The following is a 21961-nucleotide window of genomic DNA, read 5'->3' as shown; positions in this document are numbered from 1 at the left end:
ATCACACATATTAATAGACACTTGCAGAATGTCAATGGAGACCTGGCTTCCTCACCACCTAACAGAAGACCGTAAAGAGCAATGAAGGTCCATCTGGGCAGAATTGCTTGCACATTACAAGGCTGATTGTGACAATTTTTTGTCAAACATCATCAAAGGTGACGCAATATGGGTTCATTACTTCACACCGTAATTAAAACGGCAATTCAAGGAGTGGCATCACACCACCTCTCCTCAAAAGAAAAAGTTCAATGGGGCACCCTCAAACTATAAAGCCATAGTGATGGTGTTCTGGGATTCTGAAGGAGTTATTCTGTTTGATCTCCTCCCTCATGGGGCAAAGATCAACTTTGAAGTGTATCGTACTACCCTCAGAAAACTGAAGAAACGATTTCAGCATGTTTGTCAACACAAAAATGCAAATGAACTTCTCCTTCTCCATGACAACGCAAGGCCTCACACGAGTCTGTGTACACAAGAGGAGCTCACAAAACTTCACTGGATTGTTCTTCCTCATCCACCCTCCAGCCTAGATCTTGCACCTACCAACTTCCATCTGTCTGGCACAATGGAGGATGCACTGTGCAGGAAGTAGTATGTGGATGATGAGGTTACTGATGCAGCAAGATTTTGGCTCTGACATCGACCAGTAGAGTGGGCATACCGGCTCTCCCAGTAAGGTGGATACGACTGTCTCACTGAACTGAGATTATGTTAAAAAATAGGATTTTGTAGCCAAAAGAGTGGGGAATAATATGGTGTATTGAGATTCTGAATACAACCAACCTGCTTTCAGAAACAAAATGTGTTGTATTACTTATCAAACACCCCTCGTATCAAGATTCAGTCATTACTATGCTAGGATGTACAGAAAGGTCAAAGAAATTAAAAATATAAAAGCAGCTTAACATATAAGGCGGAGGATTGAAACAACACAATTTGGGCCTTCTTTAAAGAATCAAACTTCCACATGTAAAATAGCTTCAAACTTCTGATTTCTTTACATATGAGTTAATGTGTTAAATATTTGACATTAAGTATATGGGTGAGGAATAGATTAGTAAAGGTTTGAAATTGTGTTTTGATTTTGTTCCAAGTCACTAAGTGCACTCATTCGCAACTATTGGATGGAAATAGTCAGGGTAATTCCACACGGTGATTTACTCTAACTCATGCACAGTTTCCAACTGTAACACTTTTCTTCCTGTGTCAACCCTTTAACATTTTGTCAATAATTATGAAATATTGAAAAGTTGGAAGCTGTTAGATAGACAACATGCAACTGGGACTGGCTGTCATTTAATAATATAGATGTAGCAAATAGTGCCAATTCTTCTGCAGTACAAAATTCATAACACACACTGGTGTGACTCCGCAATGTGTGGCAGCGACTTGATGACATCACAAGCCGAAAATTGTTACATATAAACAGTTTAGCTTGCTGAGCTTATCTGAGCTCATACATCGACCAATGAAGTCTTTATAGTCTCTGAGAACTTCTCCAATACTAGAAGATTAAACATTGGGCACAGAAACATGCGTTACACCATGTTTTTTTGTCCATATGACTAAAATCACCGAGGATGAAGTAAATATTCTCTCAAACAAGTCATATATCTCTTTCTCTGCAGGCAATCCACAACACATGCCGAGACAGAAAACCACTACATTAAGATCTGTGTATATTCATGGGAAATATTTTTGTATGTTTTTTTTTTTTTTTTTTTTTTTTTTTTTTTTTTTTTTTTGCCCGGAGATGGGACCATATCTTGAGACATGTTGTAATAATACAATAATTTAAGTACATTAACAAACAACTTAGGGCTAGTAGCAGCCTACGAAAAACCTGTTGACAAAATTTCTTTATCAGCATATTATTAGATTATGTTTAGAAATGTTATGACATGAAAATGAAGAAGTAAAACTTACACTGTCTTCTCTGTTGAGAATTTCATCAGCATCATCATCACTAATATCACTAAGATCTACTTCGTGACATACAGGATCCTCCAAACAAATCTTCTTTCCATCTGGTTTATCAGAGGCCATTTCCAGATTATCTCGAGCTCGCTTTCCATGAAGCAAGCTATCAGATACATCAACTGTCTTCTTCATACTGTCATCCAGTTTCACTATAACACCAACCAAATTAGATTAATATTCTCAAAATGTTAAAAAAACTGTTTCCTGAAAAACATAAAATACCTCTTACCATCCAGCAGCTTGTCCTCCTTCAACTCCACTATCCGTTCTGTATCCAAAAGTTCATCATGTGGCATCCTAACACTGAAACAAAGGCATATGTATGTTGTTTAATAAGATACAGCAGTTATTAACATAATAATTGTAGCATTAATATTTAGTACACTGTGACTGTATGGGATACAAGAGCAAGTGCATTTGGCTTTCTAGTCGGTGCATTAATGGATTACAGACATCTTTTCACTACATATTTACTATAGTTCACCTTACCATCTACATCTGTCATTGCCTTCTGTACAAGGACTTTACAAAGATCAGAACTAAATGTAAATAAAAGCAAAATAACAAGTTGGAATCAAACAATATCTATTTTTATTATTCTGTCATGCAAGATGTAATAAATACTACTTCATGAATCTTCTACTGTTACTTGCGTTAAAAGTTTTCAAATGATTTGACAACAGAAATTACTGTAGTTTTGTTTCCACATACAAAATCTGTTACACCGTACTGTGTCTGCAGTGCCCCAAAATCAACCAACCATCTCTCTTTCATTCAAATGTGGTAGAGATAAAGAGTATGAATGACATTTCTGTATCAAAGTCATTATCCAATATATAACAATTTATCATCGTCATTATTATTATTATTATTATTATTATGTTATTACTAGGATTATAAATTATATTAAATCTGTGAATATTTAAGACATTTATTCAAATATTGTCATTAATACTAAGACACTGTTTAGTTTCTACAAGAGAAACGTATTGTCTCTACAGCTGAGCAGTAAAACACTATTAGCAGCATGCTTAATATTCATCGGAGCTGGCCATTAAATAATAAATATTCATTCAAAAGAAGATACTGAACTGATACAAGCTGCGATTCATTTTGACTTGTGTGTTTTAGAATACTACTGACCACAATTTCTGTTGTCAGACTAGGTCATGCCAGAGCTATGAAAATGCATAACTCCTACATGACATGAGTATTACTCACAAATTGCTTTCACATGTGAGATTCATTGTCAACTTGAAAATGTTGTAATCTTAATTTGTCTGCTACAGTAATATGTCTGCTATAAAATTGTCTGAGGTAATATGTATGCAACTATTATTGTAGTTTAAGGTAAATTGGTCCTTTCAATATCATGTGGAGAAAAATCAACAGACTGTTGTCAAATTATTATACATACCTATATGGCATAACACAACCCATGTTAAAGCTTCTACACATAATGGATGTGGAACAACATGACTGTAATGAATAAAGCTTTTCAGAAATAACAGCAAACATTTGCCTTTTGTGATGGTTCAATCTTTATTATACTATGACTGGTATCAAGTTGCCTAATGACTCACCATAAAATAGTGGTACATACTTTGTAGTGATTGGATTGCTAGAATCAATTACTAAAAACTGTGTACCACCACCTGACTGAGTCGCTAGGCAAGTTGGAACTGGTCACGGTATAACAAAAACTGAACCATCACAAAACGGGATTGGTTACAGTTATTTCTCCAAACCTTCGCAAAATGCAACAGTTTCTGAGATAGGGGTTTGATCCAGATCTGGATTGTAAACCCCCTTCTCACATTAACAACTTCCATTTTGACATGCTGGATGACCACAGTACAGTTTCTTGGAATCTTTTACATCTGAGAAATGTGGGGTTGGTCCTGTATCTCCCTCCCTCCCTCTCCCTCTCTCACTCTCACTCTCTCTCTCTCTCTCTCACTCTCTCTCTCTCTCTCTCTCTCTCAAAAAAACAACACAGAAATGGTTTAAATAGGGAAACACACAGAACAAAGTTTACATAAATCATAAACAAATGGTGCACACAATTTTCATCCACAAAGATGTTTAATCTTTGGGATGAAAAGCAGTAAACTCAACTGCAGAATAAAAGTAATTACCAAATCACAGATGGGTGTTTTTCCTTCATTAGCAGACCCTGCCACAGGTGCAATCTACAGTTCAGAAAAAGAAGTATTTGCTGAACTATTAATTTGCATGTTGTATTCTGAAGCCCACTTGTTTAGTATGACTTGAAAAGTGATTCATAATTTGTTCCACTGTTATGTATCAGCTGGAGCCCAGAATTGACTTTCTAACTTCATTTTAAAATCTCACCTGTAAATGTTCCTTGTCTTACTCTTACACCACATATGGTTGAAAGTGACTGTGCTGGTATCATAATGCATTAGCTGTTTATTAGAATGGTAGTTACACCTTAACTAAAGTGCTCAATGTGTAAGAATGTTAAGCTCTCACATTGGCATGGTCTTTAAATTCTTACTGTCAGCAGATACTAGAAGGCCTAAGGAAAGGAAGGTTAAGTGTTTAAAATTCATTAAAACTGAGCTCCACATTATTTTTAAAAAGCGATGATTTGCAGCTTCTAGAAATTTTCGGAAAATCATGGTTTGCACACAGCTGTATTGTCACTTTAACAAACAACCAATTAAGTCAAAAATATGCCATCTCCAGTACAATGTGACATCATTTAGTAGATGCCTGACAAATAAACAGATGCCCATTAACAAGTGCCACACCATAATGTAGCTAAGTGTACGCCAAGACTAAATTCATTACACACAAAACATTAACACAACTAGAGAACTTTGTGTGGAGGAAACAGCTGAGGCCTGTTTCCAACAAACCATCATTGCAGCAATGCGGAGTGATATACGGAAAACATGTAAATCAAAACAATAGTTGAATCCCACTCCACTTGTCTACAGTAACACTGAAATATTCTAGCTACTCAGACATATTTAATTTTTTGTATAGCACTGAAGAGTTTAAAGCAGTTATAATTCTTTCAAAGTATCCATTTTTCCAAACAGGAAGATTCTCTCATGGCTGCACTGAAAGTCTGTTTACACAAAGTAATTTTATTTATATCTCTTACTGGATGTTCAGTCTAAGTTACTGGCTCAAAGTACACTAATGTTTGTGAAACTGCAACATCATGAATGAAGAATACAAATGACATAAAACTCACATGACATTCACAGCAATTAAGACATATATCTTATTATTGTGGCACTGTGTACAGTAATCTCTGGCCAACCATGTTATTACCTTGTAATTACCTGCTTATGATGCCTTGCTGGCAACATAAGTAAAATACCTTCCCTAGTGATATTGCTCTGCTCCACAGCAGTGTCAGTTTAATCACCATCTGCTGTTTCAGTCATGGATGATAAATGTTGACTCTTTGTTTGAATCTATGCTGTCTGATTCTGATATATTTTTAGTTTCCTCGTCCGTCAAAGAACCTCCCTTCCAGCAGTCATAACACACTTTTTTTTGTGCACTACATGGCCTTTCTAGTTTTCTAATGTCACAACACTAAAGCAAATGTCACAGCAGCAAAAGAAAACTGATTACACAGTCTAGTGGTTAGTGTCTTTGATTAGTTCCTGGTTTGATTCCAAATGACTACCTCAATTTTTCTCTGGTGGAAAGGTATGGAAAGAGGGTCCCCTCAGCCATAAGAGGCCAATTGAAAATCCGCTTGAATATAAAAGCAGCAAAACTGATGTGCAAGTTGCTGAACTAGCATTTTACTTCAAAAGGCTTGCACCTGGCTAGGTGACACACATTTACTATTAGCAGCAAACGCATCAGCTATTATTTTCCTGGATTACAGAGAGAGAGAGAGAGAGAGAGAGAGAGAGAGAGAGAGAGAGAGAGAGAGAGAGAGGCGCTTGACCTATTTCCACTATGGGTCTTACTTTTTTGCTACATTCCACACCAGTGTTACAGGGTTTAAGTCTAGATGGTATGGTGGAAGTAGAAAGGGAACCATTTTCTTGCAAAATTTTGTCAGTGGTATAAACAAGTGAGGGTTGGTGTTCTTAATTAATGCTAAAAATTTGGGTTTCCTTGTCTCCATAGATTTTTAATTTCTTCTCTAAATTTTTACCTGACAATCTAATGTTTTACTGCTGTACCAGAGAGAAGAAGTCAACACAAAACGAAATATTGCATTCAAATCAATGAAATGTTGACTGGCACTGTTGTTTGACAATACTCTTTACCAACTGTAACTTTGCAACATTTATTCACTATGTGGTTGTATAAATCCAAGATTCTTCTAAATAAGGTACTGGCCACTTTAATTCTCGTGTGTTATTCTTTTTTTAAAACAAATCTAATGTAGTATGCTCTTTTTGCAAGTACGTTCTTTCCTCCGCGTATAACGATTTCTTCATTCTAGTACCTTTCAATATAAAATCCCAGAGTTCCTTTTGTAGCCTGTAATTCAAGTTCTGACCAACAAAAACTATTACATTTTTACAAATATGGATATTCCTTGTTGTTGTTGTTGTTGTTGTTGCCGCCTTCAGTCCTGAGACTGGTTTGATGCAGCTCTCCATGCTACTCTATCCTGTGCAAGCTCCTTCATCTCCCAGTACCTACTGCAACCTACATCCTTCTGAATCTGCTTAGTGTATTCATCTCTTGGTCTCCCTCCACGATTTTTACCCTCCACGCTGCCCTCCAGTACTAAATTGGTGATCCCTTGATGCCTCAGAACATGTCCTACCAACCGATCCCTTCTTCTAGTCAAGTTGTGCCACAAACTCCTCTTCTCCCCAATTCTATTCAATACCTCCTCATTAGTTATGTGATCTACCCATCTAATCTTCAGCATTCTTCTGTAGCACCACATTTCGAAAGCTTCTATTCTCTTCTTGTCTAAACTATTTATCATCCATGTTTCACTTCCATACATGGCTACACTCAATACAAATACTTTCAGAAACAACTTCCTGACACTTAAATCTATACTCGATGTTAACAAATTTCTCTTCTTCAGAAACGCTTTCCTTGCCATTGCCAGTCTACATTTTATATCCTCTCTACTTCTACCATCATCAGCTATTTTACTCCCCTAATAGCAAAACTCCTTTACTACTTTAAGTGTCTCATTTCCTAATCTAATTCCCTTAGCATCACCCGACTTAATTCGACTACATTCCATTATCCTTGTTTTGCTTTTGTTGATGTTCATCTTATATCCTCCTTTCAAGATACTATCCATTCTGTTCAACTGCTCTTCCAAGTCCTTTGCTGTCTCTGACAGAATTACAATGTCATTGGCAAACCTCAAAGTTTTTATTTCTTCTCCCTGCATTTTAATACCTACTCCAAATGTTTCTTTTGTTTCCTTTACTGCTTGCTCAATATACAGATTGAATAACACATTGGGGAGAGGCTACAACCCTGTCTCACTCCCTTCCCAACCACTGCTTCCCTTTCGTGCCCCTCGACTCTTATAACTGCCATCTGGTTTCTGTACAAATTGTAAATAGCCTTTCGCTCCCTGTATTTTACCCCTGCCACCTTTAGAATTTGAAAGAGAGTATTCCAGTCAACATTGTCAAAAGCTTTCTCTAAGTCTACAAATGCTAGAAATGTAAGTTTGCCTTTCCTTAATCTATTTTCTAAGATAAGTCGTAGGGTCAGTATTGCCTCACGTGTTCCAACATCTCTGCGGAATCCAAACTTATCTTCGCCGAGGTTGGCTTCTACCAGTTTTTCCATTCGTCTGTAAATAATTCGCGTTAATATTTTGCAGTTGTGACTTATTAAACTGATAGTTCGGTAATTTTCACATCTGTAAACACCTGCTTTCTTTGGGATTGGAATTATTATATTCTTCTTGAAGTCTGAGGGTATTTCGCCTGTCTCATACATCTTACTCACCAGGTGGTAGAGTTTTGTCAGGACTGGCTCTCCCAAGGCCGTCAGTAGTTCTAATGGAATTTTGTCTACTCCCGGGGCCTTGTTTCGACTCAGGTCTTTCAGTGCTCTGTCAAACGCTTCACGCAGTATCGTATCTCCCATTTCATCTTCATATACATCCTCTTCCATTTCCATAATATTGTCCTCAAGTACATCGCCCTTGTATAGACCCTCTATATACTCCTTCCACCTTTCTGCTTTCCCTTCTTTGGTTAGAACTGGGTTTCCATCTGAGCTCTTGATATTCATACAAGTGGCTCTCTTTTCTCCAAAGGTCTCTTTAATTTTCCTGTAGGCAGTATCTATCTTACCCCTAGTGAGATAAGCCTCTACATCCTTTCATTTGTCCTCTAGTCATGCCTGCTTAGCCATTTTGCACTTCCTGTCGATCTCATCATTTTTGAGACGTTTGTATTCCTTTTTGCCTGCTTCACTTACTGCATTTTTATATTTTCTCCTTTCATCAATTAAATTCAATATTTCTTCTGTTACCCAAGGATTTCTACTAGCCCTCGTCTCTTTACCTACTTGATCCTCTGCTGCCTTCACTACTTCATCTCTCAAAGCTACCCATTCTTCTTCTACTGTATTTCTTTCCCCCATTCCTGTCAATTGCTCCCTTATGCTCTCCCTGAAACTCTGTGCAACCTCTCCCACCTTTTTGCAATTTCTTCAGTTTTAATCTACAGTTCATAACCAAAAGATTGTGGCCAGAGTCCACATCTGCCCCTGGAAATGTCTTACAATTTAAAACCTGGTTCCTAAATCTCTGTCTTACCATTATATAATCTATCTGAAACCTTCTAGTATCTCCAGGGTTCTTCCATGTATACAACCTTCTTTCATGATTCTTGAACCAAGTGTTAGCTATGATTAAGTTATGCTCTGTGCAAAATTCTACTAGGCGGCTTCCTCTTGCATTTCTTAGCCCCAATCCATATTCACCTACTATGTTTCCTTCTCTCCCTTTTCCTACTCTCGAATTCCAGTCACCCATGACTATTAAATTTTCATCTCCCTTCACTACCTGAATAATTTCTTTTATCTCATCATACATTTCTTCAATTTCTTCATCATCTGCAGAGCTAGTTGGCATATAAACTTGTACTACTGTAGTAGGCGTGGGCTTCGTGTCTATCTTGGCCACTACAATACGTTCACTATGCTGTTTGTAGTAGCTTACCCGCACTCCTATTCTTTTATTTATTATTAATCCTACTCCTGCATTACCCCTATTTGATTTTGTATTTATAACCCTGTATTCACCTGACCAGAAGTCTTGTTCCACCTGCCACCGAACTTCACTATCCCCACTATATCTAACTTTAACCTATCAAATTCCCTTTTTAAATTTTCTAACCTACCTGCCCGATTAAGGGATCTGACATTTCACGCTCTGACCCGTAGGATGCCAGTTTTCTTTCTCCTGATAACAATGTCCTCCTGAGTAGTTCTCGCCCGGAGATCCGGAATATTTTAACCAAGAGGACGCCATCATCTTTTAACCATACAGTAAAGCTGCATGTCGCCGGGGAAAAATTACAGCTGTAGTTTCCCCTTGCTTTCAGCCGTTTGCAGTACCAGCACAGCAAGGCCGTTTTGGTTAGTGTTACAAGGCCAGATCAGTCAATCATCCAGACTGTTGCCCCTGCAACTACTGAAAAGGCTGCTGCCCCTCTTCAGGAAACTCACATTCGTCTGTCCTCTCAACAGATACCCCTTCGTTGTGGTTGCATCTACAGTACGGCTATCTGTATCGTTGAGGCACGCAAGCCTCCACACCAACAGCAAGGTCCATGGTTCATGGGGGGAAGCTTGTACTGCTGGCAAAATCAAAGAAATTGTTGTATGATAACATATTTACCTTTATCATTAATGAACTATTTATTGTATGCATTTTACTGAGTCTGCTTTGAACTGATAGTTGAATCCCTCTTCCACTCAGCATCATGTCTCCCCCCTCCACTGACTTACTTAACTTTTGCTTGTTAAAATTTGCTTACACTTTCTGTCGCCTTCTCTTCTGGAAATATCATACCTTTCTCGTTCTCACAGTCAGTAAGGTTAATGATGTTACCAGCAAGTTGGCACGGCGTCCTGCAAAGGTATTTTCTACATTCACCTTTTACACTCACAGTGGGAGCTAGCAACATGCACTATGTTGAATTGGGATGTGACTGTACATCATCACATGACCAAGTTGGTTCCCTCAAGGGATTAGGTAATCACTCTGTCCTGCTGAGTAAAGGATATACACATGTTGCTGTTTTGTTGTGGTTGTGGTCTTCAGTTTGAAGACGGGTTTGATGCAATTCTTCACACACAGATAATTAGAAGTTTACAGGATCAAATGATTGGCATTCACAAAGATATATTACTCTCTGCTGTTCTTCATTTATTTCCAGTGATTTTTTCTTGGTGTAATTTCGACAAACAGTAATGTAACTATGCAGGAGAACATGCACAGAGCAGTATCCCAATTCAGAAGCCTTTACTAATTCCCACCCTTCAGTGTGCCATACTGTAGTGGTATTTCGAATGTTTCAGGCTATCAACAATGGAACACGACAGTGTTGTCAGATAAACTGCATATTACTTCAATTTCTGATAACTAGATTCTATGGAAGGACTTGGTAAAAAAATAGCAGTGGGTTGGTGTCCTGCTTAAAGCTAGAATGCTACTGAATTCTTTGCTACAACTTCAATTACATACAAATGTAAAGTGACTGTTATGGTCGACTTTTCAGCATTGTAGTGCAAAAAAATATGTGATTTTTCACCAATCACCATATATATCAACACAAAAGTCTGACAGTTTGCAAAGCAATTTAAAATGTAATCCAGATTCGCTTCTCCTGGGCAATTCCTATCCTCCACACAAATATTTAATTAAACACTAGTAGCAAGTGTAGTGCAGCAGACTATTAAATTTACTATATTGGTAAATTTGTGATTCATTTCTCACATAAATAGTGACAATGATTATCACATTCATTTTCATTACATTTAAGGGGCTGTGATATTCAGTAAACTGTAATTGTCTAGCATGCCAACATACGCACATACAAGTTATATACATAACTTGTAAATTTGTTTGTTCCTCATCATTTCAATAGAAATGCTGTAAGTGATCTATGGAACATATAATTAACTAACTAGCCCCAACTTAATTTTCATTAACCACAGCATTTGTCCCTACATAGCCCTCCGGTATTGTCAGCTGGTACTCATATCTGAGTTTCCATTTTTCTCCTGCATTTCCTCCACATACATTACACATAATAGAGGGTGGAGGCTGCTGGGCCTGGTGAAGTTTGCATCTCTAATGTTTTTCATTTTACTGCCTCCTATGTTCCTGCTCAAAATGTAAGACAGCAGCTGAAGTAGTTGTGTGCCAATGTTTACGATCTTCTGCTGTGATGCACCAATTACTTGGGTCAATGTTTAGACTCTTTAGGCTCTATTTGAACTGGTCTTTACAGCACTTCAGAGGAGCACCATGGGGCCTTCCAACTGTGCTCACTTCGCTATAAAAAATTTGTCAAGGAAGTCTGTTGTTTCTCATCTGCTGGACATGCCCAATCCATGTGACTTGGTGACTAGTAACAGTGGCTTCTATACTTCCCATTTTGGCCTTCTCAAGAACTGTAGTGTTTGATACGAAGTCATCCCATTTGATGTCTAAATGTATCTAAGCTTCTGTTGGTTGCAGCAGTCTAGTTTCTTACAATCACAGTGATATAGTATCTACATTTTGCAACCATAGAGTAGGGCAGAACAAGAACTGCTCAATATATTATCAGTTTGATGCATAATGTCAGATACTTATTCAGGAAGACCAAATGTACAAGATGTCCAAAAGCAACATGTGCAGCTTGCATCCTGTTCTCCACGTCCTTTTCCAGCAAGCAATTAGTTGATAATACACTTCACAGATAGAGGAAAAGATCTACTTGTTCCAAAGGTGTGCTGGAAATAGAGATAATGAGATCTGGAAATGTAGTTCCATGAGCTAGCTCTGCTAGCACCTTTGTTTTTTGGATGTTGATGGTCAGGCAAAATTGTTTATATGCAGTACTGAAACAACTTACACACAGTTGCAGCTCTGCAGGTGTATGAGCTGGAGAAGCACTGTCATCAGCATACTGTATTTCAGTTACCTGAGTGAGACTTGTGAATCTATTAGAGAGCAGTCTGGAGTGTTTAAATAGCCGTCTGTCAAATCTCTATTTGAGTTCTACTCCTGTCTTGTTTCCATATGATGTCTCATAAAGTATGGCTGCCAGAAACAGAGCAAACAACATTGGTGTGAGAATGCATCCTTCTTTGAGCACACTGATAATAGGGAATTTTACAGATGTTTCATTCTGGTATAGCACTTGCCCAGACATGTCATCATGGAAAGCTTGAATCTATTTATCAGAGTACTCACAGTAGCCAAAACATTTTAAGACCTAACACATTGCTTCTCTGAGCACACAATATAAAAGACCTTTTATAAGTCACAGAAAATAAATAGTAAAGGCTTATGTTGTTCCCTGCACTTCTCCTACAGTTGTCATGCACAGAAGATAATATCATTGGTTCCTCTGGAGGGGTGAAATCTGCACTTAGATTCAGGAAGTACAGTCTCAGAAAGAATCTGGAGGCTATTCAACAGAATTTTAGCAAAAAATTTACCGGCCACGAAGAACATGTATGTGTCATGGTAGTTACCACAAATGCTTTCGTTGCCTTAACAGGTGACAATGGCAGAGTTCTTCATGTCAGATGGCACCTTACAGGTTACCCACATTAGAAGAAACAGGGAGAAGAGTCTGGTTTTTAGAGGCAAGCCACTACCTTGAATGATCTCAAAGGGTGCCTTTCTTGGTTTCATGCAATCTAGAGCCTTTCTGAATTCATGAAATGTTGGTGGGACTGCCATACTAGGTTGTGTTGGATGTTGTGGGACATGTTCAAGAAAGTTCCCAACAGTAATAAAACTATGGTTTAAGAGTGAGTTGAAATGCTCTTCCCAGCGATTCAAGATGTCCTGACTCAGTCAGGAAGGTCGTTCTGCTGGTGACTTTGCAGGTCCTTGGCATCTGACAGACTTTGGAAATCTTTGGCTTTTCGTTGCCACCAGTCATTCTTGATTGTTCTTATTTCAGTTTGATGTTTCTGCTTGAGCTCTTGAAAGTGAGCTTTCTTTTCCATGGAGGATGCACCTTTAGTATGAGATAGGTAAACATCCCAGTTGACACTTACAAGGTTCTTAATCACTTCATTGTTGTCATCAAACCAGTCATCTTTCTTCTTTGCCACTGCAGTCATCTTGCTGGTGTTTTTTTTCTTTAATTAATTAATTTATTTATTTAAAAGTGGACCATTCCTGTTCCATACCTGTTGTGTTAACTGGGGCATTTCTAAGTCGATCCAAAACTATGCCTTGCAAGAGAGAGGGAACAGTTTTGTTTTGCAGACTGCTGATATCGAATTTTCTCCTGGAAGGGTTTGAGAAGTAGGACCATGGTTTATGACGGACAAGGACCCTCAGGTGGCTAATCTGCAGTTTGTGATCAGTCCAGCAATCTTTGCTATTTTGAGCTGTTTTTGTGATCAGTATGTGTTTCTCATCATGCTGCTGAGAGATGAGATAGTCAATGAGATGCCAGTGTTTAGAACGTGGATGCATCCACGTGGTCTTATAATGATTATGTAAATTATGTAAGTGGAAGTGCATATTGGTGGTAAAAAGCTCATGCTCAGTACAGGGACCTGTAAGTAGGAGCCAACTTGCATTGCATTTTCCAACACTTTGATTGCCCATAATGTTTCCCCAAAAACAATTCTCTTTTTCCAACTCTAGCACTGAAGTCCCCTAGTAACAAGATTTCGTCTTCAGTTGGTATCATGACAAAAACATTGCTCAGTTGACAGCAATAGAGGATAAAAATATCCTATACAATGGATGCATGTGTTCCTGCATCCTTTCTTTCCAAAAGATGGTATACCCTGAGCTAGCCTCACTGATGTTGCTCTACACCCAAAAGTCTAGTTTCACTTAACACAGCAACATCTATATTTAATCCAGCTAGCACATGGGTGATGAGAACTGTTGTTCTTTCCGGTATACTACCTTTTAAGTTCAGAAAAGACCTGACATTTCACATTCTAATAGCCATAGTTGTATAGTTCTTTCTAGGTTTTCATCCGCAAATTAGGAGTGACCTTTTGGGTGCAGATTCCCAGCCAGGTACAAGTGTGACTACCGATGTTCAGCCCACCTTTTCTAGGGCTTCCCCCCCTCCCCACAGTGTGGGCAGCAGTTATCCTAAATAGGCCTGCCCAGTCACAGATGCACAACCAGATCCCTGAGTAGTCACATGAGTTCTCAGGAAGGAGACCATCAACACCTGCTGCCAGTGTGCATGTCCAGACTAGTAGCTTCCAGCCTCACTCAAGCCTGCTGCCACCAATCTTATCCCATCGCCACTGGACTTTAAGAAAATGGTAGATATTGTCATTGGCATCTCTTTGTTTAATGTGGATCTTAAATTGTGAGGAAGTAACCCACTCACTACGATTCTGGACTCATTTATCAAGGCACATGGATAGAAACATGCAATTCCAAACACCAGAACTGCAATGAACTGGCGTGAGCTCAAAGACATTAGAGCAGTGCCTTTTCAGCCAGTTTGTATTGCTTGACCTCTTCTGCCTACATGACCTTGGGAATCTCAGGCATGAGATGTTCCCCTTCCATCTGCTTCTCCATTGTGCCTTAAGAAGTTGAGGAAAAGGATTATGGGAATGGATGTGGAAAGAGATGGGCCATTGTGGTACACACTTTGTCTGGTTCATCCACTGAGATCTGTTTGGCTTGGGAGATCCTGCCAGTAAAGACCTTAGCTTCACATGAACATGCAAACCTCTCGGCCCACATGGGCAGTGCTACGATATTAAAAAGTAAGGACATGAATATGGATGTGCAGGATGCTCCTTGGGAGGAATCATCCACAAAGGATGCAACACTTCACAGCCTTCAGGATCTGTGAATCATACCAAGGGAGGGGTTGGATATGGTACGTACAGAACTACTGAGAAGTGCTGTGGAGATTTTCCTAAAATATATATAGATCATACCTAACTGCTCATTGTGTGAGTCTGTATACATCGAAATGACAATTATTGCTGTCATACAGGTCTAACCTGAGGCTAGCTTTTTATCTTTTATGGCACTGTTATCAATGGTGGAGAATTCCCACTACATTTTGTAAACAAAGTTCGCATATTCTCACAATGTTCATATCATCTTTCGATGCCCTAGTTTTCAAGCTAACAGAACCCACAATAAAGTATTGTATGTTAATGTTTCTCAGCATTATTGTCATATAGTGCAGTCACAGTAGCATGTGAGAGCACATAACAATGATTTATAAATGTGTAACTCCATTGTGATTAAAATAATATTAAAGAACTTGAAGATCATTTCTTTTGCTACCAAACAAGACAAAATAATATATAAATAAACATCTAACATTCTTATTGCATTTGCGCAAGAAGTATTAGAATCAGAAATAAATTCTGGGTATCAGTTTTAATCCATGAAAGGTAACTTCAGAAAATGAAAGTCACAAATGAATAAATAAAAAATGATAGTGTTCTGACTGACTAAATTTCCCTAAGAAAGTTGTCTCCTCGACTATGGCATCATTGTAAATTCATTACTTTCTAGGAAATACACAATATATACGGCAAAAAAGCCAACACTGTAATGTTAACTGATTACTGTTTCTGTTACATTTCACCTTCCTATTCCATTAAAATAGAATTACAACTAGATTGGTGAGAGGTAATTGCTTCCATAACTTTATCAACAAATGCAGCGTCATATTTCAGTTTACTTTGGTGGGTTTGATACAATTCCTTTTCACACATTTCTCTCCAAATATGATCCCAATCTTCTCATCTGAAACACCCTAAAAAATTTTGATTTCTTAAGGTGACTTGATTCACATTTCTCTCTCACACTTACCAATGAACAAATTTATGTTCTAGAAAACTGAGTGTAGTTCTGTTACAACAATCACAATTTCTTAGTTTAATTGTAGACAATTCCTGGAAAATCAAGCTATGTGTAAAGATTAATTTAAGATCACGGATTCATGTCATAATTCTTCAGTTGAGAACTCATGAGTTCATGTTCAAGGCAATTTGATGAAAACTTGATCCTACCTGTCATCCCTTAGCCCTGGGTCAAGCTCTAAGAGGCCAAGAGGTTCATGTGGCAGAAGACGAGTAGGTGGCGGTCGACCGAGAGGTGTAGGAACAAGAGGCTCAGCCCAAGGGTCTGCAGCAGCTGCCCCCCAACCGCCACGACGATCAGCTAAAGTGGATGGCCCAGGAGGGGCTAATGGTGGTGGTGGCCAGTCAGCTGTACCAGCCACTGGGAAACCCCACTCATCCTCCAGAGGCGCCATGAGCCCCACTTCCTTCTCAGCCCAGTCTCCTCGAACAGAAGCTTCCCAATCGGCAGGGGGCACACGCCTGTAAAGGAAACATTTCCGCTCACTGCAATAGCTGTTATGGTTTATAATCCATGGGCTCAATTATTTACTAAGTTGACATAGTTTAAAAGGAACTATAATGGCAACAAGTCAAACAGAAAGAATCAGTATGAGGAATTTGAAAAGGCTAATGCCACCAGTATCACAGAAACAAAATTTAAAATTTTCAACATAGTAATGTGACTGCAGGTGATGTCCAACCTTCCAGAAAAATAAAATGACAATTTCTGAACACAACTTGAACAAAGATCGTATATTTGATCTTCTGCATACTAAAGGTCTGCATAGATGGCATAATAAAGGAAACCATCAAAATCGGAATCAATGAAGAGTTTATAACAGACAGTGGGTGAGCTACTCCCCACTGTCTAAATAAAGACGATATAGAAGCTGCTTTAAGGATCTGCTCGAAGTTGATTACAGTGACACTGTCTAATCATAAAAACACAAGTAATTTAATTAATCCAATAACTGAATTTCTTTGTCACAAAACTGTTCCCTTTAAATTGGTAAAATGTGTAAATGGGAAGAATGCCTAGCAGTTGGAAGTATCAGGAAAAGAGGGGCAGAAATCAACTATCAATATGAGGAGAAAACCTGTACGACACTAACAGAGACAAGTCCTCTACATACCTCACCCCAATAAACATGCTGAATTCGGAGCTCAAAAAGAAACTGCATAAGATAAAAATTTAGGTGTCATCACCAACCACATATGTAATAAAACTAAACTCAGAGTTAATTCCAACAAACTATTGAAGCTATTTAAAAACACAAACAACAAAAAGACTTCTGAAACCACCAACAATTTAAAGGTGAATTTGGTATATGACATGACCCAACAACGTAAGAAGTGATGCCTGTCAAGTATACTGAAGGTGATGACTACTCATTATAATAAATTCTAATTTTATAAAGGCCAAATGTTTAAGAATTTCAAAATATAACTCCATAAGCACATTGACTGTTTTAGATTAAACCAATCTAACAAGGAGCCAAAGCAAAAAATGTTACGGGTCAGTTAGCACAGCAGTTAATAACAGAGAGATAACTGTAAGAGTTTTCAAAGACCTCTTTAAATTTTTGTACAGGTCAAGAGATAATCCACAAACACAGACAGTTAGACCAAAAATAATGACACACTGAAGTAATGCCAGCTGAGATGTATTATATAAATTGAAGTCTGAAGAAATGTGGTGATCGTGTTTCAATAGAAACAATTATAGCTGGAAAAAAAGAAATACAAGCAGAACTAGCAAGATGATTTATGGAATGCCTGTGGCAGAAGACAAGACCCTAAAACTGGAACAATATTGTAACTGCACTACTTCACAAGAAAAAAGGCAAGCAACAACAAAAAATTGCACTAAAATTACCACAAATTGCATAAAGGATTATTTGCTTTTAACCAATCAAATGAATAAGTAGGCTTTGGAAGTGTATACAACACAATTGACCACTTGCAGGTTATGAAAGAAATTACAGAACTCATCAATGAGCAGGAATTACCATTTTCCCTGAGATTAATTAATTTGCGAAATCTGGTTCAGTCTCAACAAAATCTGCACTCATAAGCCTTTGAAAAACATGGCACTGAATCAATCTATGTTGCTACACTACAAAAATATATACATCAACACCACACCTGGATGGAATTCATGAGGTTAAAGCAGCATTCAGAAATGAAAGAAGAGTCAGGCAAGGAGATTCCACATCATCGAAACTGTTATCAGTAGTCCTGAAGAACTCTTTAGATCCCTAATGTGGGAAAATGAAAGTAGTATACGTTAATAGTCCATCACTGAAATGCCTTCATTTTGGAGAGGAGGTTGTACATTGTTAATCGTAAGCAGTTCTGGGATTCAGATGATGACTCCACGGAACCCACAAGATGTAAAAAAATAAAAAAATAGACATATATCAAGCAGGTTTTTATAAGGGAAACAAACTTGAGGACAATATTATAGAAAGAGAAGACAAGGCAGGTGAAGATGAGATGGGAGATACAATCTTGATAGAAGAATTTGACAGAACATTAAAAGGCCTAATACAAGCCCGAGAGTGGATGATATTCCCTCAGAATTACTGAGATCTTTCAGAGAGTCCACCATAACAAAGTTATTCCATGTGGAGTGCAAGATATATATAAGACTGATTAAATACCCTCAGAATTCATTAAGAATGTAATAATTCCAAGGAATGTACGTGCTGACAGCTGTCAATACTACCGAACCACCAGTTTAATAAAGTACGGTGGCAAAATACATTCTATCCTGAATTTTCCATTGTTTGATGGTTGCAAAATATTTACACAAATGATTGGAAAAACTTGTAAAATTGAACTTACGAAAAATCAGTTTGTTTTCCAGAAAAAAGTAGTAACACATAAGGCAATACTGCCCCTGTGATTTAATCCTAGAAGATAGGCTGATGAAAGGTAAATCCACAGTTATAGCACTTTTAGATTTAGAGAACACTTCTGACAATTCAGACTGGTCTACACTTTTTGAAATACTGAAAATAGCAGGGACAAAATACAGGGAGCGAAATACTACTTACAAACTGAACAAGAACCAGAGAACAGTTATAAGAGTCAAAGGACATGAAAGAGAAGCTGTAGTTAAAAAGGGAGTGATACTTTGTTGTAAGCCTGTCCCAAACCTTATTCAACATGTACAATGAGCAAGCTGTGAAGGAAACTGAGGAGAAATTTGGAATAGGGTACTAAAGTTCAGGGAGATGAAATGGAACCTTTAAGATTTGCCAATGACATTGAAAATTTGCCAGGTATGGCAAAGGACTTGAAAGAGCAGTTGAATGGAATGAATAGTGTCTCGAAAGAGATAAAATGAACATCAACAAAATTAAAACAAGGGTAATGGAATATAGTCAGCTTAAACAAGGCGATGCTGATGGAATTATATTATGAAATGATAGACCAAAAGTAATCTACGAGTTCCTTTTACCTGGGCAGCAAAATAATCGATGACAGCCAAAGCGCAGAGCACATAGCACATGAAATGCAGGCTAGCAACGGCAAGAGAAAGAAAACCTTGTTAACATCATACATATAATTAAATATTAGGAAGCCTTTCCTGAAGATATTTATCTGGAGTGTATCCTTATTTGGAAGTGAAACATGAACAGCAAACTATTCAAACAAGAACAGATTAGAATCTCTTGAAATGTAATGCTTCAGAATAATGATGGAGATGATGAAGATTAGAAGGGTAGATCAAATAACTAAGAAGGAGATACTCCATCAAATTGGGAAAAAAATTTATGGCACGAATTGACTAAAAGAAGGTATCCAATGATAGAGCACATCCTGACGCATCAAGAAATAGTTTGGTAATGGAAGGAAGTGTGACAGGTAAAAATTGTAGAGGAAGAACAATGCTTGAATGCTGGCTTGCTTGTGATGGACCAGAATGGATAGCAGCACCAAACCAGTCTTCAGACTGAAGACCAAAACAACAATAGTGCATAGAGCAGCTCTCCAAGTGTTTAGCTCACATTACACGTGCTCAACATAGCACCATTTGTGAAGTGGCAAACGTCAATTCGTGCTTGCACTTAATTGAAGTCCCTGACACTAACTGCATGAGAAGGCATGACTGCAGCCTGCTCTGGACATCTGTTTGTTGGGATGTATATCTGCAGGCACAAACTAATTTAATGCCACAATATGGAGCTAATGATTTGTCTACATTTTCTGACAGGGCTGCCCCCTGTACAACTACATCATGGTGCATATTACAAACTGAAACTTCTAGAGATGTTCTGTCCATTTATATGTGTCATTTTGCTGGTGTCTTTTAGTTTTTGTGTAGTAGTCTCTGAAACTCGGGAGGTATTTGCAAATAACCCTTACTCTTTGCCCCAAGTGCAGATCAACTTCGACAATTAATTTATAATCAACAAATAAAAAGAATTTAGCACAAATGAACAATGAAATCATAGAATCAGTTGATGAGTATTTTTTTATTTAAGGACATGAAGACAGCAGCTAGATGGACAGAAGATTAAAGCATCCTGGAGCTCTTTTGGAAAATCAAATAAGAGTTTCCAAAGTGAAGCTTTCACAGTTTCTGAAATGGAAAGCTTATAATCAGTGTGTATTACCAGTTTGACTTTTGGCAGTTACAAATGAGAAAAATAACAAAACAATACATGTGCTCAGTTACCAATGGAGGGCTGCATGTAGAAAATTATTGTGCAGGACAGGAAAAGGAACAAACAAATCAGTTTATTCACTAGAATTGGATATGTAACTATGACAGTAATGGCAATGAAAGGGAGGTGGGCAGGACTTGTAACCAGGTAAATTACTGGTTGAAGGACAAAGGATGTTCTTTACTAGATTCCAAGACATAAGAAAAGGTAGAAATGACATAATGCAAAGTAGATAGATGACATGAGAAAATATGCAGGGTAACCTGGATCAATATTGCTACAGATTTGTAATATAATAGTAATGTCTGAAGAGGCTGGAGGAAGCCTTTAGTCAACAGAGCCTGTTAAATGTCAGATGATGAAGAAGATTATGATGATTATTATTATTTGTTTAAAGTCACTACCAATGTTGGCTTTAAATACTGTGTGGAAAGAGCATCTCTTCATTGAAAATATAAATATATTTAAACCATTTCTGACTCAATTACATTTAACAATTCTGTGATCTTTAAGTCAGCATGGTACATGTGCTTTTGTTTACAAGTATACTGAACACAGTGCTATCTACTAGTTAAAGTTGATCAGGCTGGCTGTGCCAAGACAGCTGTCAGTACCGATGGAGACCATTCAATTTCTATCAATACAGCTATTACTGTCACTCATCAGGCTGAGAGTCTTCTTAAAGTAAACAATAATCTTTTGCTGCCCGGCCATCAGCACAGATCAATAAATTCATATACAAAACCACAGAAGTCTCTGTGACATTCCCCAGGCTCCAACAATAAGATATCAGTTAATCCTGAATATGAGACTGCAAATGACAAGCTGTTCTTTCATGCCACACTTAATTTTTTTGTCTGACTAAAAACAGCAGAAACTAATGTTTTGCTCTCCCCATCCAGATTTACATCATTCCAAAATGTACTCTGCAGGGAGCGCACAGTGTACGGTGGAGGATACATCATACCAGTATCATTGACACCGATCCCCAAACCTGATATCTGACACCCAGTTGCAAAACAGTAACAGCTTGACAATTAAAAAACATATTCAGCTGATGTTATTCAGCTCACATGCTACAATTTACCATTCTTATGTCTAGAGTTCTGTGTGCCTGAGAGTTCAGTCTGAGCAGCTATAGCTAGTGCAGCACTTCTGTTGCATGCTGTGGCACTACAGCTGAATGAGAGCTGAGAATCACACATTAGCAGATCGTTGTTGTGTGATTCTCATGACACTAGCAAAGTTTGTCACGTGTTCCACCACAG

General features: G+C 38.0%; 1 protein-coding gene across 9 annotated transcripts in view; it reads right to left on the bottom strand.

Annotated features, from left to right (window-relative positions):
• Positions 1-21961, bottom strand: part of LOC126236927 (zinc finger CCCH domain-containing protein 13-like) — a 264568-nt gene that overhangs the window by 55443 nt on the left and 187164 nt on the right. For all 9 annotated transcript variants that reach the window (XM_049946596.1, XM_049946597.1, XM_049946598.1 and 6 more), the window contains exons 12-14: positions 16186-16497; positions 2213-2286; positions 1930-2132 (exon numbers count right to left, since the gene is read on the bottom strand). In XM_049946596.1, coding sequence (XP_049802553.1) covers positions 1930-2132; positions 2213-2286; positions 16186-16497 — 589 coding nt within the window. The remainder of the gene's footprint in view (positions 1-1929; positions 2133-2212; positions 2287-16185; positions 16498-21961) is intronic.

Source organism: Schistocerca nitens, chromosome 2 (assembly GCF_023898315.1).
Source record: "Schistocerca nitens isolate TAMUIC-IGC-003100 chromosome 2, iqSchNite1.1, whole genome shotgun sequence".
NCBI lineage: Eukaryota > Metazoa > Arthropoda > Insecta > Orthoptera > Acrididae > Schistocerca > Schistocerca nitens.
Note: the sequence above shows the minus strand (reverse complement) of the source record. Positions and strands in the feature narration are given on the sequence as shown.